This window comes from Tachysurus fulvidraco, chromosome 13 (genome assembly GCF_022655615.1).
Source record: "Tachysurus fulvidraco isolate hzauxx_2018 chromosome 13, HZAU_PFXX_2.0, whole genome shotgun sequence".
NCBI classification, from domain to species: Eukaryota; Metazoa; Chordata; class Actinopteri; order Siluriformes; family Bagridae; genus Tachysurus; species Tachysurus fulvidraco.
Genome location: NC_062530.1, coordinates 18,118,090 through 18,142,084, shown reverse-complemented (window position 1 = coordinate 18,142,084; position 23,995 = coordinate 18,118,090). Strand labels below are relative to the sequence as shown.

The window sequence follows — 23,995 nt, the reverse complement described above, 5'->3', positions numbered from 1 at the left end:
TTACGTCTGGTTATTGTTTGTCTTGTGTCTGGATTGTATGATAATGACATTTTAACCAAATGCATTTAAACTTGTTCCATAAGAGGGAAAAAAATACATAGAGTAAATAGTTCTACAGTTAAGTGACAAATTTAAGAGCAAAGATTTCACCTGCTTTAAGATGTTGCTTGAGCAGAAGCTAAATCAGTAAATATCTCCCGCACTGACACTAGTCCTGTGATAGGTGAGATGACTGAACTGCAAGAAAATGCCAGTTAAAACCTTTTTCCTTGGGTCAAAGTTATATGTGCTTAAATCTGGCCTTATGACTAAAATGAAGTGTCTAACAAATCTAATGTTTGTTTCTGCAGGTTGGTAGATGACAGGTGTGTGGTGCAGCCTGAGGCTGGAGATCTCGCAAATCCACCCAAGAAATTCAGAGGTATGTTACACAAGCTTTGTCGATAAAGCCCCATTGCAAAATTGGCCAGCCACTACTGAACAGTCCAATCTGTTATTGTGGTTGACATAAAGCACAGTGTGTGCTGGTTTGTAGTACTGCTCTAAAGTTAAGTATACCCACCCATACGACACAGAGTGACTCACCGGCTCTAGGAGATTTCCCGCCTATTAGGCTCATGTTGTAGAAACAATGCTATAATGCTTAATTGTAATTTAAGTCTGCAGCGATTGCATTAGTGGCAGATTTATGTTCTGTTTATAGCTGCCTCGTGTGTGTGTGTTTTTCTGTTCTCAGTGCATTTCAAAAGATTTCTGCTTCCTTTGTATTCTTCAGATTGCCTGTTTAAAGTATGTCCTATGAACCGGTACTCTGCACAGAAGCAGTTCTGGAAAGCCAAACATGGAAAGCAAGGAACCAATCCAGAGGATGATCTTTTTAAGAAGTTACAGGTACCTGAGAGATTTTTTAATGTAAAACATTGACCATGGTGGTAGTGTTCATTGACTGTTAAGTTTTGTACATAAAGTTTGAAACACGATGTTGATTTATTGCACTGCCCTGACTATTTACATTGGTAAGGCGCAACACAGACGTGTAGCGTTCATTGCACTTAATTGCATTAAAATACAACCAGCTTCCATAGGCATATGAATATGTGCAAATATAATCCAAGGTTTTACATTTTTTGCAGTTTACTGCCATACTGTGTTGTAAATTTACTTTGTATACTTGCACATTCAGCAGGTTCACTGATTTTTACAGGGACACGTCTTTCTCCTACAGTGTTAACCTTGCGCATTAGCTGGAATTATCTGCTAGTTTGCTATTCATTTAATGCAGCAATAATTTGTACTGTGTTTTGATATTGAAGACTGCAGAACCTGTGGATTAGGTCAGTTATTCACATACTGTACACAACACTGTGGGATCACAATAAAATAAAATCAGACAATAGTAAAACACACAAAAAAAAACCCCACAAACTGCTTAATGCTATAAATAACATGGTGGATTGTTCTAGTTTCAGAACTCAAAAATAATTTGGATTGGGGAACTGAAACCATCTACTTACTTCTGATTTAATGATTAACTTGATTTTTCTCCTACATTACCCAGCATGCAGCAGAACTGGAACAGAAACAGAACGAGACGGAAAACAAGAAGCTGCTTGGCGAAGTGGTCAAATACAGTCAAGTTATACAGGTGCATCCCAGCTATCCGCTTATCAGCTAGTGGTCTGGTTCAGCTGACCGTGTTAGAGCTTTCTGTTTGTTTGTGCTATGTGGTCAAGGTTTTTAGAGTCTTAATTTAGTAACTTGGATTTAAAGAGAAAAGACTGTCTGGCTTTAGGAACATTTCTGTTTTCAATATATACTCCAAACGTGTGTCCCCGTGTCTGTTAATGTTGACACAAGGCAGGATGCTAAATTAATCAGTGTTTACTTGGATCCTATAATAAACTGCTGGAACATTGGTGTTTCTTTTAGTGTTGGCTTGAGCATGTAGACATGTAGCATGTAGTTTTATATCATTTTCTTATATAGTGAATAGTCTATGAAACATTTACAATGTTTTTTGTGTTTTAGCTGCTGCATATTAAAAGCAATAAGTACTTAACGGTGAATAAGCGTCTACCTGCTCTGCTGGAGAAGAACGCCATGCGTGTGTCTCTGGATCCATCTGGGAATGAGGGCTCCTGGTTTTATATTCAACCCTTCTGGAAGCTCCGCAGTGAAGGCGACAATGTAGGGACCACAGCACCAACACTCAGACACTGTCTCTGTCTCTGTCTCTCTCTCTCTCCCTCTCTCTGACTGTCTCTGTCTCTCCCTCTCTCTGACTGTCTCTGTCTCTCTCTCTCTCTGACTGTCTCTCTCTCTGTCTCTATCTCTTCTTTTGGAACAACACCTACACAAACATCCATTTAAGTAGATTCAGTGACATAAACCTAGAGTGTGTATTATATATTTATGTGAAGGGCTGGGCAATGTAATAAAATCAGAATTGTACTAAAATACTTCATGATACATTCATCTTAAAATGTCATAATGATCACTTTCACCATTTTGAACACTTCAGTAGAATATTTATTGGATTTTTATCAATTAAACTAAAGGGAAAAATGTACAGCTCATTTTAGTTTATCAAACACAATAAGCAGTTTTATAATACAAAAGCAAATATCACACTAGTTTAATAAGTAGTGAACATTGACCCAGTCGTTAAAATCCATGCAGCATAATATGAGAAACATCAAGCAATTTAAAAATTATTCCATTAGTATATAAAAAATAACCAGTTTTGGAGTATGGGCTACATGTATGATATTGTAAGGTACTAACTCTGTGGTTTTTCACAGAACAGGCCTTATCAGTAGTCCACTGGAAGAGGAAAATTCTTTCCAGCAATAAAGGTCATAATGTTTAATAACCTTCTGTTACTTGCAGAGGTTATCTGACCACTGGGTTGAGAATTTTTAACAACTAAAATGTTTAACTGATTGATGATAGTCTGTCTTTTACTTTTTTCCCAAGGGATTTGATTTTTCTTTTTGCATGGAGAGATTTGTGCAAAAAATTTTGGCTTAAAAAAACACAAAACATATTTACATTATACACATATAGACACCCAGAAACCTTATATACATGTATTATAGTTTTTGCATTGTTTTACCTTTTTATTAGAAAACTACATTACTGTGCTATATTACAGTTTCAGCAGTGTGTTGTAATTGTGCTATACTGATATGCACTTACTGTCGAATTACAGCCCTAATTATTATTTGCCCCTAGCAGGATCTAGGAGTTTGATTCAGTTTTGCTCTATCACAGAATGTGCTCAATATAATTTGTCAATTTTAATAAAGACGATCAGAAATGTAGTCTGTAATACAGCTTTGCAATATTATGTATGTTTTGCCCTTTCTATCGATTCTAATAGGAATATGTACGTATATGATAAATATAGCTATAACAGCATGTGTGTCTAAATTCCAGCCATAGTTTATTAACCTCATAATTAATTAAAGTCTTGTTACTTTTCTGCTCTTTCCTCTTGTCATCTGATCGACCAGTATGAAGGTACATCAAATGATTGTTGCGCATGATGTGATGTTTGTGCACATATCTCTCTATGTGTAGCGGACTACACAAGAGAAGTGTGCAGCATGCCACCCTGCATGTGAAATGTGACTTCACTACTTACTGCAAGGACACGTCTGTTCATGGCCAAGGCCAGACTGTTCATCTGTGAATTGTTTGTTCAAAGACTTGGTCATAGTGTAGAGTTGAGTGCAGAGTTTTTCCTGTAAAAAGACCGCATGAGAAAGAAACCTTGAGAGGAACCAGAAGCCTAAGGGAACATCTCTTCTACATGACACCAGATAATGGAATTAAAATGATTAATTTTTTGCTAAACACCTAGAACGGATAAACTGTATTAGTATATTGTATATCGCAGGTCTGAGATGAGCACATGATGATGATATTTGTGGGGACAAGTCTACAGTTTTGTCTACAGTAGGCCTAAAAGCTGTTAGAAGAATCTTGAGGCAGTACTGAAAGAGTATGAATATATATATATGTCCTAATCAGTGGAAAATACAACATTTTTGAATATTATATATTTGAACACACAGCTATTTGTGGGTCTCGGACAAAGTTGGAAGCAAGCGATTGTATAGGATATCACAATGGTGTAGAATTACAGTTTCTCTTTACTGGCACTAAATAACCTACTCCGGCACAATAATCCCTATGAACAAAGAAAGGTCTGTTAAGACGTGGTTTGAAAGGTTCAAGTAGAAGATCTCAAGTGTCCTGCACAGAGTTCTGATAAATCTGAAACTCTGATTGCACCCCAGACCTCCACATCTGACATCAGTGTCTGACCTCGCTAATGCTTTTACGGCTGAATGAGCACAAATCCACACAGCCACGCTCCAAAATCTAGTGGAAAGCCTTCCTAGAAGTTTGGAGATTATTATATTAGCAAAGCGTGCAGGGGCTAAATCTAGATGGGCTGCTCATTAGGTACATATGGGTGTAATCATAAGTGTCCACGTACATTTAGCCATATAAGTATTGTTTAGCAGCATTTGTGAATCTTGTCCTGTTTATACTAAAAGCCTGGAAACTTTTGCACTCAACTTTGCATCTGTACGTATTTCTATTAATAAACACTGATCAGTGTTTCACGGTTAAAAAGTTTTTTTTTCCATCCTTGGAAATATGTATCTATTCAGCGGGTTTATATGGTGAGGACAAGCCAGAATTTTTGGCATTAAAATCAGTTCATTTGCATGTTCATGCATGTCATTTTCCACTTTGTTACAGTATCTCACAGAAGTAAGTACAGCTTGTATAACCGTGTAGATTTGCTGTCCCATCAAAATAACTAAACACACAGCCATTAATGTCTAAACCGCTGGCCACAAAAGTACACCAATAAGTGAAAATGCCCAAATTGGGCCTAATAACCATTTTCTCTCGTTAGTGTTACAAGGTCTCAGGTGTGAATGGGGAGCAGGTGTGATAAATTTACCACATGAAAAGATATAATAAAATATTTACCAAAATGTGAAGGGTGTACTTACTTCTGTGAGATACTGTATATCTTATATCCTAACATGGCAATTCTTTATTTCTGTTAAATTCACAATAGAGGTGATTGTGTATTTGGAATGCAGCGCAATAAAGTCTCCTCTTTTGGACACATGTAGTTTTGTCACAGAGCCTCAGTGGAAGTTAGATTGCACACTTGATGAAACACGTAAACGTGAATAAAACCTAGAACATTGTGCAATTCTGTACATATTTGTTTAAGCAGAATGTTTCACAATAGAAATGCTATTTTGTATAATCCCTAAAATGTGCTAAATTTGTTTTTATTGATCCATTCCTGTGCGGACTGAGAGTTTCGCAGGTACGACGTCTGTGCTCTCTTGTTCAAGCATGCCTGCCTGACTTGTACTGCCACTTTGTTTGTCACACTTCTTTTACTGAGTTATGAAAATGAATCTAAGAAGAAAACAAGCAGTTTTTATCCAAATATACTGAACTATGATGTAAATTTCAAGTCTTAGTCACACATTTAGCTTCTGCATGTCACACCATCTGATGTTATTATCTCTGCACTATTATTTAACGCATGCCACAGTCTCAAGTTTAATTAGATGTTTGAAATGATTGTGTGTGTTTTGGTAATTAGGTGGTGGTGGGGGACAAAGTGGTACTGATGCCTGTGAATGCCGGTCAGCCTCTTCACGCCAGCAACATAGAGCTACTGGATAACCTGGGCTGCAATGAGGTGAGACATGTAATCATACACAATTCAGGATCCTGAAGTCCTGGAATATTAATATCTTGAATAAAAAAGGATAATTACTGCAGGCTGATAAAATGTGCATGTAGTTATTGGGCGTCTTGTGGTTGAGTTACCACGAATGCTTGCAGAAATGAAGCCACATACAAAGAATGGTCAAAGTCACTTTTGAAATTTTGCATGGTCTCCGTGTTCTTGGTAGCCGTGGCCAAGTTCATCCGTCTGTAGAAAGTCTGCACACTTATCTGTCTTTCTTTATCGCATAAGAAATAAAGCACATCGGGGCATGCTGTGGAGTCACTCTTACCAGTCCAGATCTGAGTATTTTCCAATAAAAACACATCTTTTATACCACAGCGATATTCCGACGCTAACATGATGTTCAGTTAAGAATAACACACCATAACATTACATCTTTTAGACTTTAGATTTACTAGTTCATCTTATGCAGCAAGTTAATTCCCGTTGTCACTTACGTTATATTGGCGTAAAACAGTTTGCGTACCGTTAAACAGTTACCCACTGTTTCATGTTAATAGCTTAGTGTGAAACTGCAAAGCACAACACCATCCACCCTGAAGAGTTTCCTGTCAGACAATGTAAACTTTAACAGCTTTTAAAACTGCTGAACAAAATTCTGTTCACAAAAATGTGAACTTCTGTTGTCTTTATGTGGAGCATACGCTATATACGTTTCAGTGTAAGTCGTTAGTATAGAAACAATAACATTCTACTGAGCGCATAAATGAATCTTCTTATTTTCTACTGTTACCATGAATGAACCCAGATCATCAGACCAATCTGTGCTTGGGTCCAACAGTAACAAAATACCTTCTCTTTACTGCAATCATACAATTTTTAAATCGTGAACTAATTTTTGCTTTGTCTTCGTCATTTATTTGTGTTTTATGATTTAGTGTTTTTAGCATTGTGTCTTATATTTTTAATCACTCATGTTTCTCTGAATAAGTCCAGAACAGTAGATTATGTGCTGAAACTCCTCATGTAAATATGTAATACTGGCTCTGGATGTGTGTGTTTGTGATTGTGTGCATGTTTGTGTGTTTGTTTGGTGTTTGTTCCTGTGTGTGTGCTCGGGCCCTGTGTGTGTGGACCAGGTGAATGCTGTAAACTGTAACACCAGCTGGAAGGTGACTCTCTTCATGAAGTTTAGTGACTACAGAGATGATGTTTTAAAAGGGGTGAGTTTTTTATTCTGTTATTTTTTTTTTAATTCAAATATATTACTTTAAAGATACAAGTGTTCAAAAAGGGTGTCTTTTAACTTTCTCTTAGGGCGATGTTGTGAGACTGTTCCATGCTGAGCAGGAGAAGTTTCTAACCTGTGACGACTACAAGCGACAGCAGCATGTCTTCCTGAGGACGACTCTGCGCCAGTCAGCCACCTCTGCCACCAGCTCCAAAGCACTCTGGGAAATCGAGGTAAGACCCATCACACTTTGTATTAAGAAGTATCGTCTTTGTGATTCTCCTCCATGCTGTTTTTCTGTAAGCGGTCCTGCTATTTGTTTTAATTAGGTGGTACATTATGACCCGTGTAGAGGAGGAGCTGGCCAATGGAACAGCCTTTTCCGCTTCAAACATTTGGCCACAGGGAAATACTTGGCCGCCGAGGTACACAGCACCTTTTTATGTCCTATAATTTACTCATCCATCATCATTCTTTCATCATCAGTAAGTGCTTTATCCTGGTCAGGGTTGCGGTGAATCTGGAGCCTGTCCCAGAGACACATTTAGTTATTTAGTGTTATTGCTTAATTGATTTACCTGACCTTTAGATACTGTTCTTTCATGTCATGTGCTGCAGATGGCAGTGTTCTCAATGCTTTCATCACTCAAGCCCTATACCATGACCATGATCCTGAGCCCTTTCTTACAGTGTGTGAATGTGTATTGTGTGTTTTCAGATGAATCCTGATTACAGAGACGAGAATGCAGAAATAAAGTCAGAGGTAAGTCAGACCGAGGTGGAGGTTGCTAGATATTTCCTTATACTGTTTTTGCCCCAGCAATGTGTGACATCATTTGAATAGCAAAGTTCTGCAGAGTGTCTAAATGCAGTGGTGGGTTTCCGGATCATGCTGTACAACACATGCAGCTTGTTCATGGCACTCTGGGTAATTTCACATGATTTTTTTTTTTCTCTACCTCTGGACAGTTCTGCCATAACGGTATTCAATTCCACTGATTGCAGATGCACACTCACGTGTGCATTCACAAACACTTGCTCGCTCGCTCCCTCACTCGAATCATTCTCATGCCTGGAGCTTTCTTATGTAATGTCTGTGACTGAGATGCCCTGTGGGAGATGCAGTATCTACCTCTGTAGAAGAACAGGATAAAAACAGAGCTGCAGAGAGAGTAAAGAATGAAAACATTGCTCTTGTGGACTACAAACAAGTCTAGTGCAAAGTCTGGTGCCATTTAGCTCTAGTAACTCTAAAAATGAAACTTTTTTTTAAAATCAATTTTCAGTATTAAATAAATTAAGTCAGCATCATATAAACATTCAAATGATTTAACTCAGCTCAGGTAACAATATCTCGTATATGCAGGTTTTTTACTGTCAAAAAAATAACATCTTTTTTTTTTTTTTTAGTAGAGCAGAATTAGCTCATTTTAAATTATTATTTTATCAATAACAGAAAATATTACTGAAAGCATAAAAATAGAGAACTTTCTTCTCTTCTTCCCATGATCTTCAGAAAATTCAGATGATGCAACTTCCTGTTGAACAAGTGAGTTATATATGTGTTCAGCATGTGCTAACAAATATAAATGTCATAGGATACAACAAAAATGTGGTTTTCTAACATATTGTGCCTGCTTGATTTACATATAGGACTGATTATTGTATTATGTAGTTAAATCTATTATCGAGGTTGGGTATAAATGTAGCTATGGTTGGACTATAATACTGTGTATTCAAAGCAAGTAGCTAGGAGTGCTAGCAAGCTAAAACCATACAGTAGTTAGAGTAAGGGCTTTGCTCACTCAGTTCCCTTGTGACCTAGGTTGTTTTATATACATTTTTTAGCTTTATTTATTTACTTACTTACTTACATTTGTTGATAAAGTTGTCAGAGGTTTTTATTTATTTATTTATTATTATGTATATATGTTTTATAATCTGAGACTTGTCAGAAAACATTATCATTTCCAGTAAGGCAGCAAAGTAAGCGCTGATGCCCCCAGTTTTTTGTGGGATTTATTTAATTAATTTATAGGATAGTATTTAATTAATTTATAGGATAGTACACGATATGGCCGACTCCCTGATTACTGAACTAGGGAGCTGACTGAGACAAGCCCTAACTATACTATCAACAGATCAAGATGGCACTATGCCCGTCTGACTTTTTTTTTTGTTTTTTTTTTTTGGATGCAATAAGTTCAGAGCCCAATAAATTATTTTATACACAAGCTTTGAGTCAAATAAGTTTTTTTTTTTAGTGTTTTTTTCCTCACACCGTGTGAGTGTTTCATATTTACACTCTCTCCTCAAACCGTATCAACGCTCTTCTCCCAGGCTGAGACGGATTCCGTGTTCTCTAAGAAAAAGCGACATCTGGAGAAGATAACTTACATCCTAGTGTCTGTCCCGCACGGCAATGACATTGCGTCTTTATTTGAACTGGATGCCACCACACTGCAACGAGCAGATTGCCTGGTCCCCAGGTTTGACTTCCCAATACACACACAACAGTATATCGTTAGAGATTCTTATAGCAGAAATAGTAATGCTCTAAGCTTTTTAGTTCCTGTGGTCAACCTGTCATGGTTGTCTCTGGTATGTTGTTCTCCTGGAAAATGTTTGAGATACTAAAACCTGTTTTTCAGGAACTCCTATGTCAGGCTGAGGAACTTGTGCACCAACACATGGGTGACCAGCACGAACATCGCCATCGATTCTGAGGAGGAGAGACCTGTTATGCTCAAGGTGTGTGACAAAGAGTCCGAATAAAGACAGGGTTGGCTTTGAGTTTTGAGGTCTACACACCCCTGTGGTTGTGTAAAAAAATTAAAACAAAGATAAAACCTTTTCCAACTTTTATAGTAAATTATATTAAAGTGAAAAACGACAAGAATTATTTTCCTTTTTTTTTCTCTTTTGCAAATTCACATTAACAGTAGAAAAAGATCTGACATGATTTATTTCACTTTCATTTTTTTACACAACAAAAACCTGTCATTTTTACAGGGGTGTGCAGTCTTTTTTTTTTTTTTTTAAGTAAGTATTAAATCATGTATAAAAATAAAAGCACTCCCAGTAACCAGACATATCACATGCATCCTAAAGTGAGCCTGTTGTTCCTGGAAACATGTTTTTGTATTTGGAATGCACTTACAGATCGGTACGTGTCCCATCAAGGAAGATAAGGAGGCATTTGCTATTATTTCTGTCCCGCTGTCTGAAGTGAGAGACCTGGACTTCGCTAACGATGCCAATAAGGTTCTGGAGTCATTCGTTCACAAGCTGGGGAAATGCCAAATTGTTCAGAATGACCGAAGGTATGCATCATGTGTACATATTTGAACTAGGGATTATGTAGACTGGTCAACTTCTTCGGTCACCTGTCGCTCCTGTGGGGAGCCGTCGACTGTAACAAGGCAGATGGTAAAGAAATGCAAAATAAATTCCCTTTATTAGATTGAAAATATTGCAGAGTAGAAGAATCCAGCTCTAATGTCAACTACAGTACACATCAGTTCCTCAAGGATTTTTTCAATTTTGTGATCACAGATATTGAATCTAAACCAAGTTCTGTGATTTGGAGCTTGCAACTTTTTCCAAATGACAACAGGTTTTCTGCAGATTAGGGCCAAGATGCATCATGTGACTATCACCTTGTGTTTTCACATGCGTCAAACATGACGAGGTGTTTTCACTAGTCGTTTAAAAGAAGAACCCTGTGCTTGCAATTTTTTCAAATGTGTTGAAAATGTGCATTTTTCCCAATAACAGCACAAATAACAGATAGCTGCATAGCAAACTCTAATTTTTTTTCAGCCTCAACAGTTACAAAAAAAAACTCCATAAACATAAAATCCTGGAGTTTTTATTTTTAGAGCACATTGACGTTTATTATGTGGCATTGTGAGATGATCCAGTCCCTTCCACAAGGCTACTTTAATGTGGCACATTATGGTGTGGTCGACAGAGAATGACCCGGACTCTTAGTCCTAGAAATAATATAAGATACACGCATTTATTATTTTCAGCTTTTTTGTATTGAAGCTAGAATACTTTATTTCCTGTGTATGGCTGCTAACTGTATTTACAGATAACTTAATATTCTAATAAAATAGCTTCAAAATAGTAATGTCTTGAATTGATGTTTTTCACGCTCTAAATTTGGACGTGACTAGTTGGCTTCCTTGTTAGTAAAGCTAGTAAAGTTTACCAGTAATTTAACAATTCTTTACACAACTACATTTATAGTTGTGTGACCTCTTGTGTATGTTTATCGATCAGCACGAATAATTTGATTTTACTCATTTGATCTCAGTGTTTCATAAAGTTATAGTTAATGGTGTGTGTTATTCAGGTTTGTGACCAAGCTGCTGGAGGATTTGATCTTCTTTGTGTGTGAGGTGATTAATAACGGGCAGGATGTGCTATCTGTGGTCATCTCCAATCCCAATAGAGAAAGACAGAAGCTTATGAGAGAACAGAACATTCTGGCCCAGGTACATACACACACACACACATTCGCACTGTTATTCCTGAATACACTCATATACAGGCATGTTGTAGTACAGACTATTACAATGTTTTCTATAATCCATTTTAGTAATGAAGCTAATGATTATTTCCAGTTCAGCTTTTTGTATTTGGTTTGTGTTTGTGTGTGTTTTGTCAGATCTTTGGCATTCTGAAAGGGACATTTGCAGATAACGATGATGGGCCCATTCTGAAACTGGAGGATCTGGGTGATCAGCGCAATGCCCCATTTAAATACATGCTGCAGCTCTGCTACAGGATACTGCGCCATTCACAACAGGATTATCGCAAGAACCAGGCATGAGACAAACCTGTGTGCATCCATGTGTACAGTCAGGGTTCATTTATTTACTTATAAACCCTTATTACCAGTACACTGCAATTCCATTCAGCAGGCAGAACGGAAATGGACTTTCTGCATTATCAAGCAGTATAAATGAAAGAATTCTTCACCACAAATTGTTGGCTTTCTGTGAGAGAGATTTATTTTTACCTCGTGGGATAACGAACTTTACACAGATTTTAATGGGTGAAGAAAATACCATCAAATTTTAAAACCATTAACTGACACACCATTAACTTTTAAGATGTACTTTTTCCCCCTTTCTCAACTATTCAATTAATATATTGCCAATAGTAGTCTAGGTAAAAAAAAACTGACAAATGAATTGACAAATAAATTCAGAATATTATTTACATTTTTTTTGCAAAAAGATTTACAGTATTTTCCGCACTATAAGGCGCACTGGATTATAAGGCATAGTCTCAGTTACGGGTCTATTTCTGTACTTAACCCATACATAAGGCGCACCGTATTATAAGGCGCACCGTATTATAAGTTGCATGCTAAAACATACGGTCTACAAAAAAGGTAACAGAAGCAAAACAGTGAGTTTAGTTTAACTTTATTCTACTATTTAACAACACACACACTATTTTTTAATCAATCTTCTCCCACAAATCCATCAAAGTCCTCATCTAGTGTGTTTTCTTAACTTGGCGCAGTACATTTTCTTGCTTCCTCCACTTCCGAACCATAGATACATTGATGTTGAATTCTTTCAGCTGCTCTATTCCCATTTACAACCGCGTAACTGATAGCCTGTAGTTTGTATTGTGCCTCGTAAGCATCTGATTTTTATTGGCGGATGGCAAACCAACTTAGGGTGCATTTACCGCTAACTACTGGACTGGAGTGTGGAGCGCATAATGGTTAGGAAGAAACAAATGTTGTTCTGCAACATACCGGTAGTATACCTGTATCAGCGGGAAATGGTCCAACAGTCAGTCAAGCGGAGCGCTTACCAAAGTCACACAACAACATTTTTACAGATTTTTTGAACTCGGTGCACACATAAGGCGCATCGGATTATAAGGCGCACAGCCGATTTTTGAGAAAACTTAAGGCTTTTAGGTGCGCCTTATAGTGCGGAAAGTACTGTATTAAATTTATAGAATTTTACTGATTATAGTAACAAACACTGTCATGCGGTGGTTAATGCACAGTTCTTGGTACAGTATCAGGCTCATGTTTACATTTTTCCGGCCAGTTTTTCAGGACATTTGCTCCACCTCCGTGCCAAAAAGTGCTTCCTCTTTTCTTTGCTCATTTATGCTCATTGTAGTTGCAGTTTACTTTACAGACAGAAACAGGTTCTAAAAAATGATGATTTAAAAAAAAAAGTTAATCGAAATACACTTAAGTGACACAGATAGAACCTCAGCTAATGGTTTTAATTGTCCTAATAGCCCTTCTGTTCTTCTTCTGACAGGAGTACATTGCCAAGAAGTTCTCCATCATGCAGTCTCAGATTGGCTATGAGATCCTGGCAGAGGACACGATCACAGCTCTGCTTCACAACAACCGCAAGCTGCTGGAGAAGCACATTACAGCGCGTGAGATTGAGACCTTTGTCAAGTTGCTACGCAAAAACCGGGAGCCCAGGTCTGGTGATGCAATACATTTTACAAGCCATCGGCATTCTTAGACTTTTTGAACAAGAACAAACATGAAATGAACACGTCGTTTATGATTCTGATTTTGTTCCACATAATGAATTGTATTTTTGATTTTCTGGCAATGTGAGTTAAACAACCAAGAGGCCAGGGGTAAAGCACAACGTTATTTAGCCACCAATACCAGTCTAGTATTGTGTAGGTCCCCTTTATGCAACAAAAACAGCTCTGACCTCTCAAGGCAAGACCTCTGAAGGTGTGCTGTAGTATCTGACATCAAGACTCTAGCAAAATAGCCCTATAAGTTTCTATGTGAGCCCTTTATACATCAGACATGTTTGCCTAGGAAATCCCACTGATGCTCAGTAAGATTGAGATCTGGGGAAACTGAAGGCATAAACTGAAGCCAACACCTCAAACTGTTTGTCATGCTGCAAAAATTGTTCAGGAATGGTTTAGGGAACAAGACGGAGACCATCATCTTGCTGAAGGAGTCCACCACGATTAGAGAATTGGTTATTTCAGTTATTAGCTTCATTCATTGAATGCAATCCTCAACAAAATTAAACCACGTAGGACAATAAATGTTAACTTGGACATTATCTGTTATGCTGGTAGAAAGTTCCAGAGTAAATATTAAAGCTCTATGGCTCCAAAAAAGTCATTGTTAAGTGCCGTCATCTGTATTGCTTTAGTTCTCGTCATTTACTGTCTTTGTCTTTATTATTTATTAAACCCCATTCATTTGAAGCTATCCTGTGCATGGGTCCGTGTCCTTCCTTCTCAGGTTGTGACAATAGGAGTTTATGCTTTTTTTTTTTTTTCAGGTTTCTGGATTACCTTTCAGACCTGTGTGTATCCAATAAAACAGCCATCCCGGTCACACAAGAACTCATATGCAAGTTTATGCTCAACCCCACTAATGCTGACATCCTCATCCGGACCAAGTAAGAGTCTTCCTCACTCCGAACCAGTGGGAGTATCTACACCTGAATACATTATATTGCTTTGTAGAGTTTTATTTTTTTAAATTGTGTGTGTGTGTCTTCTGTCACACGTGTCAGGGTGAATATACTCAACGAGAACTCTCTAATCAGTGATGAAGCTGAGGAGGATGAAGTGTGGCTCTACTGGATCGACAAGAATAAAGAGCCACACGGAAAGTCTATACGTAACATGTCCATAGACGCCAAGAGCAACCAAAAAGAAGACATTGACCACATGACCTACTACAGGTCTGGTTTTCACTTTAGCTATACAGTGTTATATAGTTTATTGATTTGAGTTTTTTATTGTTTAAAGGTCTTCCTTGACCTGTATTATACATGAAGTTGTCACTTGGACCATGCTTATTTATTAATTTTCCCACACAGTCCAGATTTTCCATAGAAAGCAACTCCTAGTCCATATGTAGCTTCAACAGAGAGTGTAATGTAGAATAGGGAGATTCTTCAACCTAGGTGTATACATGCACTCAGATTTGTCCTTTTTTCTGCTTTCCTCCCAGATGTCAGCTGAACCTATTTGCTAAGATGTGTCTGGACCGTCAGTACTTGGCCATTAACCAGATCTCTGGTCAGCTGCCGGTGGATCTGATCCTGCGCTGCATGTGTGACGATTTACTGCCGTATAACCTGCGTGCCTCTTTCTGCCGCCTCATGTTGCACATGCATGTCGATCGTGACCCCCAGGAAGCCGTGGTACCTGTTCGCTATGCACGTCTTTGGACTGAGATCCCCAGCAAAATCACAGTAAAGGAGTAAGTAGTCCGGGGTATGCTGTACACACAGATAATCATGCTGGCCTTTAAACTTAAAGGTAGGGTCACCGTTGTTTGAGAAATGCTTCAGAAAACTGCGTTGAGCCGCCAAGCAAAACAAGAACAAAACTAACGTGTAGCCAATGAGCAGTGTCTTGTCAATATGGGCGGAGAGAGTGTTCAGTTCGCATGTATGACATTAGCAGAAAGCAGTTTTAACATTGACAAGGAGGATAAAAACAAAGAAAGAAAGCGAAGAAAGGTTACGATAAGGCAAGAAGTAGGACTAAAAGAATACGACTTTCTATCAGTTAAAGTTCAGAATACTAAATCAATCAATACACTTACTTGTGTTACGCATGCCTGAAACATGCGCACACGCTCCAAGTCTTCTGTTTCCATGTTATCAGCAGCAACGTTACGACCTCTGCCTCGGGTTCAGGGTGTTGACCGTTTCCCTCCGCATGATACTGAGCTAAATCTTTCACGGTACAACACACAGTACTACAAAAACACATTTGTATTACCATAGTATTACTCATTGAGTTCATTTCTTGATAAAAATATACTCTCGGTCAGCTGCCCCAACAGGTTCCGACCTAATACTTGTCTGGGTTATACTTGGGTTATACATGTCTGGTGTATGTGTGGGGCGGAGCTATCAAAACAGGGGTGGGACTCATTTGGGTTAGGGACGTGTTTGTTTTGGTGATTTCAAATTGTCAACATTGGCTTTCAAACAACGGAGACCCCACCTTTAACGAACGCTCGATGTAGCAACACCTGAAGATGCTTACTTACTCCTGCCAACCGCTCTTGCATTCAATGTGCATGGACCTGCATTCAGTGTGTCCTGAGTCTGTTATTCATCCTGCAGGTATGATTACGAGTTCAGAGACGCAGGCAGAGTGGAGATGATGAGGAATTTTTCGCCAACCAAGGAGTTTGTTGATCAGTACCTGAATGATGTAGTGAGCCATCCTTTACCCTTTGGAGATGAAGAGAAGAACGAGCTCACTCTAGAGGCAAGCTCTTTTCTTTACAGAAGTTTCTGTTGATGACATCAAGTTCTTATCAATTCAATAAATCAATAATAATACTGAACAACATGGAGGCCTGTGTAGCATTTTTACCCGAGTCATTGGGGTGAATCTGTTTATCTGTTAAACCAAAAAATAATCACTGTGAAATCCTCTAAACTGGATTTACATTCGATAATGAAACCGGCACTGATTTGTCTACTGACACACCAAATAAACCGCATATTTTTTGGAACAAACAAAGCTCATGTTACACAGATCTAAATATATTTATTCAGACTGCCGATGGATGTCTTAATAATAATTGAGACGGATGTCTGTTTGACTTGCCTTTAATTTGATGAGTAGTCACCTTTCATATTGATGCTTTTTTAACAGTTAGGTGCTGTTTTGTGCTGATAAGCCACTCTGTTATAGTAACACTGACACCAACATCCACTGCTCACGTGCGCTTACGTTTGGGTCGGATTTCTGTTCACGTGTAAACGAAGCTTCTGAGCAAAGTGCTGCATTTAGAGTACACGTTTAGCCGAAATCTAAGGGTGGATGGATTACAATTTTTTTAATGTAAATATAGTGTATCTGAGAGAGATATACATATATACATTTTTATTTCTTTTTGTTTCTTCCATCTCTCAAAAGCTTTAATTTCTTAGCCTGTAGTAAGAGGTTCATGGCAAGTTTCTGCAATGTTTCTTTCTCATTCTCTCAGGTGGTGAATCTCGCACGTAATCTGGTCTACTTTGGCTTCTACAGCTTCAGTGAGCTGCTGTGTCTAACACGCACCCTGCTGGCCATTTTGGACATTGTGCAGCACCCGCTCACCTTTATGCACAAACTCAGCAAAACTCCTGAAGGAGGTCAGGCAAATGCCACAAACAGGAAACACTGATAAATAAAAATGTCAAAATGCTACATAAAATTGAGCTCTTTTATAAACAACTGTATTAGTCATGAAAGGATAGAGTTTACATCCCTAGCTAAATAACTTATCTTTATATACGAGCAGCTAAATATTAGATTATTTAAAAAATGGCCACCGCACACTCAGAAAAATGCAGCTTTTGTAACTTTTAATGTTTAACAATAAATAACAGCAAATAGATTTTTTTTATTTAACAGTTTCCATTTTTTGGTACTAACAAGTTATAGAGATGTGGTTTATGTAAAGCATCGTACATTAGGGCAGGGTGCCTCGCACCTTTTCAGCTTCATGATCCCTGGTCCGATCGTGTGCTCAGGTTACTGTCTGTTAAGTTTTGTGTGTATTTCTCATGTCGGTTTTTTCTGCCACTTCCCTTCAAACTTGCATCCACCACATTTAAGAAGGAATAAGTTTTGATTGATGAGTTTATGATTTCCAAGTCCCCCAAGCATGAGTTTTGATTTCACGGTATTCCATAAGTCTATATCTATTTTAGGCTAATTATGACCTGTAGCCATTTTTTTTGTTGTTGTTTTGTTTTGTTAACTTTTCTAACTGGCATGTGTGTAGCTGTTGACATCATCTTATCGTGTGTGTGTGTGTGGGTCTAGGTAATAACGTCCTGCGTACTATCCACGGTGTGGGTGAGATGATGTCTCAGATGGTTCTGAGCAGAGGTGCCATGATGACCAATTCCTCCCAGCCAATATCAGTCCATGGGAAAAATACACACGGATTTATGGACAATGAGGACGTGGTGGTGATGGACACTAAGCTCAGGATTATTGAGATTCTGCAGGTGTGTTTTGGATTTATTCATTTATTTGTTTCCCATTTTGCTCACCTAATATTTGTTTGTTTAAAATTTTTTTAAAAAAAAAATAAAAAACTGGTCATTTTTGTAATTTAACACACCTAAAGATGATGTAAAATGTGTAAAATGGATATAAAGTTGGAAAAAGTGAGGGTTTAAAGGAAAACCAAATTAGTAAGGTTCAAGTCCTATTTATTCAAACCATAGTGTTTTATTTGACGTTCTAATGATTGCTGCTGAACATTGTCGAACACATTAGAACAAAAGATTTCAATTGGTTTGAGCTGCTGACTGAAGGCCATACAATATGAACATCTCTTTCATGCTCATCAATCCATTCAGTATGCTTAGCCAATAGAGGTCTGCAGATTCATTTCTCCTTAGCTTCATAATGGAAATGTTTTAGAGTTATATTTAAGGATAAAGATCATCAGTTGGAAGAACTTTCCATCAGGTTGCATTGACTGTTCAGTTTAAGTGGAGTAAGGGACCCGAACCATAGCAGAAAAAATTCCACCCAGAAAAAAACTGTCTTTTTTTTTTCCTTTAATTTGCCAACCTTGCTTATTATTAGAGGGGGGAATACCCTCTGGTTTGGTCTCTGGTTTGGAGAAGCCTACAAGCTGAAATTATGTACATTATTACATTGTATATTAGGTCTTATGCTTGTGTTGTTCCATGCTAGTTCATTCTGAGCGTGCGTCTGGACTACCGGATCACATACCTTCTGTCCATCTACAAGAAAGAGTTTGGAGACAACAGTGCGTCAGATGCCAGTAATTCAGTTAATGATTTTAGCCCGATTGCCTCAGGTGAGCTAGCGCTCTCTCCTCTCTTCTCTGGCTCTCTATGGATTATACTTATACATTTATTGTCTTTTGTGTGATTTTTATTGAGTTTATAGATCGTTGTTTTTTTTTGTGTGTGTCTGTGTTTGTAGAGCCGAGCATAGAGGAGATTGCCAGTAAAGCAGAGAATATGTTTGCTGGAAGGTTAGTTAGCTAACTAAAAAGTGAACTCATTAGATTCTCTTTGGAAGAGAACCCTTATTTCTCAATGTTCATGTTATTTCTAAAAACATATCATTTTCTGATTTGTCTTTAGAAGTACATAGCAGAGAAGATCACAAATTCTATCAGTGATACGTGTTTGTGTGTTTGCATGTTCGCAGTGGTAAGGAGCGGACATCGGTGGATCTGGACGATGAAGGAGGCAAGACATTTCTGCGAGTGCTGATTCATCTCATCATGCAGGACTATCCTCCTCTGGTCTCTGGTTCGCTTCAACTTCTATTTAAACACTTCAGCCAGAGATCTGAAGTCCTCCAGGCTTTTAAACAGGTCTCAGGTTCTTTGACACACTCTTCTGTACCTGATCATCACTTTTTCTTTCATCTTTTGCATCCTTACGCATGTTTGTGTGTGTGTATATGTTGCCAGGTCCAGCTTCTGGTGTCTGAACAGGATGTGGAGAACTATAAACAGATAAAGGTTGATCTGGACCAGCTGCGACTGACTGTGGAGAAATCAGAGCTGTGGGTGGAGAAGAACGGAGGCTACGGCACTGAGGACACCACCGAAACCCAGAATAAGGAGCAAATCATTGAGGTGTGCCCCCTTGTGGCAGGAACTGCACTCAACATTTAGTAATACCAAGCTGTTATACATACATACATACATACACACACACACACACACACACACACACACACACATGTATCTGGGATCAGTTACATATTGGTAATGACTAGGATGAGTGTTTTTGTTGTTTTTCTATTTCTAAAAATGAGGATTAAATAATCAACCTAGGAAAGATAATACAATTAAGATGGAATAAAGTTCCTAACCATAAAGTATTGCTGGAGAACTGTAATGATTACATTGTCACGATGGATACATGGTTTGATTAAAGTTTTTTAATTTTTTTATTAACTGTACTAAAGCCACTTGTTATTAGGAGCATGGTCTTGGATGTTGCATGTGTTCAATAAAAGGTCACATGACAAATATGTATCTAGCGATCACTCTATGAATTGCCTAAAAACCTCTCTGACCTTTTTAAACATCACCTGTGTTTCAAATTAGGTAACTTGTTTTTTTTTTTCATGGCAGCTGAATCTCAGAAATTTCTTTATGCTTAATTAAAAATGACTAAAACATACCCCCCACGCCACCTCCACCCCACCTCCACACAGGCAATAACCGAATACTTACCAATATATCAGTTTTAGTGATATATATACTGTATTACCTGGAGTTATTTATACTGATCATTTTTTAGAAGGTAAAATGCTGCAAAATATTTCCAGATTCATGCACACCCTGTCCATGAGGACTTACTGACATGACCTATTGAGTTGGGTAATTATTTCAGCAATAATTAAAGCTAGTCCAATTAGAAAAGAGGTAAAATCAAATAAATGTATAACAATAGGGTGCCTAGAGAATCACATCCCTACTCCATACGGACCTGAACTATGAGATGTGGCTTAACAAATGATGACTGCTAATCATTATTTAGTCATATTAAAATGGCTGTGTGTGTTTGTGTGTGTGTGTTTGTGTGTGTTTGTGTGTGTTTGTGTGTGTTTGTGTGTGTTTGTGTGTGTTTGTGTGTGTGTGTGTGTGTGTGTGTGTGTGTGTGTGTGTGTTTGGCAGGAGGCGGGCATACTCAGTCCTGTGCAGGATGGAAACATTAAGCCACAGATAGACAGCAACAAAGCCAACAACTACAACATAGTAAAAGATGTGGGTGCTGCTCTTATAGAACATAATATTTTATTTTTATATGAATATACAAACTGTCTAGCATGACAGTGAAGGTTTTATGAGCAGGCCATAAATCTTTATGTTTTAGTAATTCTGTTGTATTGGTCAGTAGATCCTGCAGCGTCTCAGTAAGCTGTGTTACCCTTCTAAGAAGAGTCGTGTGCAGCAGCAGAGGTTGCTGAAGAACATGGGAGCTCACACTGTGGTCCTGGATCTGCTTCAGATCCCTTACGAGGCAGTGAGTGGACCTGAAAATATATCTGAACTTTCCACTGTATTCAGGATATTCAGCACTGTGATACATTATTTTACAGGGATTGTGTGATGTTAGGATTATCTGTATTCCACATTATGAATCTTAATTTTTATTTTTTTTTATGCTAAATATTTACCCCCTTTAGTTTTTAGTATCTTATATTGTTTACTTCATTTTAGTTTTGCATTTGTGACACATTTTTATTACGTTGATTATTTTTTATTTGTTGTTCTTATTTGTTGTTATTAGTATTAAATGTAAGTATAATAAGTTTTGTGATTATTAGCTTGCTCTCTCCATGTTCGTTAGGGAGATGAGAAGATGAAGGAGATTATGACTCTGGCTCACACCTTCCTACAGAACTTCTGTAATGATAACGTTCAGAACCAGATTCTGCTTCATAAACACCTCAACCTTTTCCTCACCCCTGGGGTATGGTATTAATGACTCATGTGTCTGAGCATTTTAGGATTTTTGGGGTATATGAGGTTATTCACTGCTTTATTCATTTTTGCTGTGGATTGCTATTAATGCTTTGCTGGACTATTTCAAACAGATTTTGGAGGCAAAGACCATGCGCTACATCTTCCAGAACAACTACCATCTGTGTAATGAGATCAGCGACCGTGTGGTGAATCACTTTGTACACTGCATAGAGACACACGGCCGTCGGGTCCCATACCTTCGCTTCCTGCAGACCATCGTGAAGGCTGACGGCAAATATGTGAAGAAATGCCAGGACAAAGTGATGACCGAGGTGAGGCAGGGAGGTGTACCGAAGAGCATAAATAACATTATTAAGTGGGCATGGAACAGATCTCTAGAATCCATTAGAGCAAATTAATGTCAGGGCTCACATATACCTTGTGTACGGTGCGTAATATGTTCATTCATTCATTCATTTTCTGCCGCTTATCCAAACTGTCACGGGGAGCCTGTCATCGGGCATCTAGGCAGGATACACCTTGGATGGAGTGCCAACCCATCGCAGGGCACACACATACTCTCATTCACTCACTCACTCACACACTACTATATGTTCACTTCATTTCAAATCAGTTTTATTTATACAAAGCTTTTAATAATGGATTTTTTTCACAAAGAATCTTTACCTATATCTCCTATATAGATTTAGATTTATTCCTAATGACCAATCCAGGGGTGACAGAGGCAAGGAACAAGTTCCCGAAAGTACATGGTGAAGAAACCAGACTACTTATCAGGGTGACACTGGATCACGGGATTATAAATCATTATTCTTCCATAACCTCTTTAGTATAAGTATCCGGAACAGTTTAGGTTTAAGTTTATAGTATCTATATAAAGTTATCCACTGTATAATGAATTAGACTTAACTTCTTTTAGCAATTTGTCAGAAGGTTACAGCATCCAAACACAGTTTACCAGAACACTCGATGCCCATGAATCCATTGGAGAAAATCTATTAACAAAAAGCTTAATTAAAAAGCCGATTTTCTATCTAAACCGGGACTGTGTCGGGAAGGCTGATTCATAAAGGTGGGGCTTTGTAAGAAAAACCTCTGCCCCCTGCTGTAATCCTCATTATTCTAGGTACTCATAAAAGAACATAATCATAAAAAATGCAAGGTTTGTTTAGGGAATATGGCTGGAGACCATTCAGCACAGTATAGGTCATTACTAATATTCTAAAAGTGATGAAACATTGTAATGCAGTGTGGCTAAATTAGGGATGATGTGCTCAAATAATCAGGTTTTTTTTTAAGGACTATGGCTGCTACGTTCTGGATTCATTTTAGTTTGTTTATGCATCTACTAGAAGATACAGACAGCAAAGGAGTACCATAGACCAACCTAGAAGTAACACAATGATAAACTAATATTTCCTGCATTTTATGGTGACATTATATTTTTTTCACTTGGCAAAACAACTGAGATGACTCAGATAAAGATCTTCTATTAATATAATCTGCATGAGCTTCAAATAACCGACTGGAGTAAAACACATCAAGGACTTTCACCAACTGCACTTAGTGTAATCGATTGTTTCAAAGGTGAAGAGTTGGTCATTGGTTACTTTAACCAGCGCTTTCTCGGTACAATGATAAGTCCTAATTCTTTAATGAATGTATTCAGGAATGTTAAGCTACAAGTGTTTCTAGGATCTTGGAGAGGCATAAGTTTGATGTTAGTCTGCAGTTAGATAGCTGACAAGGGTTGACTACTGCTAGGGGTTTTTTTGATTATTAAGTGAGGTTTGATTTCTTCTGGTAGTATCCTTTTGAGACGTGTCCATAAGGTATCTGGTTGATGATTTTTGAAGAGGAAGCGAGTGAAATTAGTTCAGTCTGTTGGATGAGAGTAAAAGATTCTAATCGATATACTGACATGGTTATATCAGTTTCTCTGTATTTTATCACATTTTCTGACAATTAATAATATTTCAGCCAAAAAAAATTATTTGTGCAAACATGACCTCAATAAGAAGCTTGTGAATTTAAATAGCAGTCAGAATTTCTTTCTCTTTTGTCTTGGTTTATGCATTTTAGATAAAAAAAACTGCTTACTAAACTCAGTGTGCGTATGTGTGCTTGTATGTAGCTGGTGAATGCAGGTGAGGAAGTCTTGGTGTTCTACAATGACCGGGCTTCATTCCCCACGCTGCTGCAGCTGATGAGCTCAGAGGCGGAGCGCACCGATGAGGACGGTGCTCTGGCCTACCACAACAACCTGGTGGAGCTGCTAGCTGCCTGTACTGAGGGCAAGAATGTCTACACTGAGATCAAATGCAACTCACTGCTGCCACTTGACGATATCGTTAAGGTGGTGACTCATGATGACTGCATCCCTGAGGTAAGCAAAATCTCTTACGTGTACAACCTGACCGGTTTAGGTGGTGTGTTTTTTTTGTTTGTTTTTTTTTTTCAAGATTGTGTGTACTTTTTAATTTTAAAAATATATTTTTTTAAATTTTTGATCAAACTTGAT

General features: G+C 38.0%; 1 protein-coding gene across 5 annotated transcripts in view; it reads left to right on the top strand.

Annotated features, from left to right (window-relative positions):
- itpr2 (inositol 1,4,5-trisphosphate receptor, type 2) overlaps positions 1-23,995 on the top strand; it is an 83,128-nt gene that overhangs the window by 9,016 nt on the left and 50,117 nt on the right. For 3 of the 5 annotated variants that reach the window (XM_027161423.2, XM_027161419.2, XM_027161418.2), the window contains exons 2-32: positions 351-421; positions 776-891; positions 1,559-1,645; positions 2,029-2,187; positions 5,651-5,749; positions 6,883-6,966; positions 7,061-7,207; positions 7,304-7,399; positions 7,693-7,737; positions 8,491-8,523; positions 9,315-9,463; positions 9,626-9,725; positions 10,137-10,297; positions 11,335-11,476; positions 11,650-11,808; positions 13,283-13,455; positions 14,294-14,413; positions 14,531-14,701; positions 14,974-15,225; positions 16,103-16,250; positions 16,978-17,125; positions 17,802-17,989; positions 18,690-18,816; positions 18,945-18,996; positions 19,176-19,344; positions 19,444-19,611; positions 20,662-20,751; positions 20,885-21,010; positions 21,338-21,460; positions 21,585-21,785; positions 23,609-23,860. In XM_027161423.2, coding sequence (XP_027017224.1) covers positions 351-421; positions 776-891; positions 1,559-1,645; positions 2,029-2,187; positions 5,651-5,749; positions 6,883-6,966; positions 7,061-7,207; positions 7,304-7,399; positions 7,693-7,737; positions 8,491-8,523; positions 9,315-9,463; positions 9,626-9,725; positions 10,137-10,297; positions 11,335-11,476; positions 11,650-11,808; positions 13,283-13,455; positions 14,294-14,413; positions 14,531-14,701; positions 14,974-15,225; positions 16,103-16,250; positions 16,978-17,125; positions 17,802-17,989; positions 18,690-18,816; positions 18,945-18,996; positions 19,176-19,344; positions 19,444-19,611; positions 20,662-20,751; positions 20,885-21,010; positions 21,338-21,460; positions 21,585-21,785; positions 23,609-23,860 — 4,156 coding nt within the window. The remainder of the gene's footprint in view (positions 1-350; positions 422-775; positions 892-1,558; positions 1,646-2,028; positions 2,188-5,650; positions 5,750-6,882; positions 6,967-7,060; positions 7,208-7,303; positions 7,400-7,692; positions 7,738-8,490; positions 8,524-9,314; positions 9,464-9,625; positions 9,726-10,136; positions 10,298-11,334; positions 11,477-11,649; positions 11,809-13,282; positions 13,456-14,293; positions 14,414-14,530; positions 14,702-14,973; positions 15,226-16,102; positions 16,251-16,977; positions 17,126-17,801; positions 17,990-18,689; positions 18,817-18,944; positions 18,997-19,175; positions 19,345-19,443; positions 19,612-20,661; positions 20,752-20,884; positions 21,011-21,337; positions 21,461-21,584; positions 21,786-23,608; positions 23,861-23,995) is intronic. The other 2 variants (XM_027161422.2, XM_027161421.2) reach the window with 1 other exon arrangement.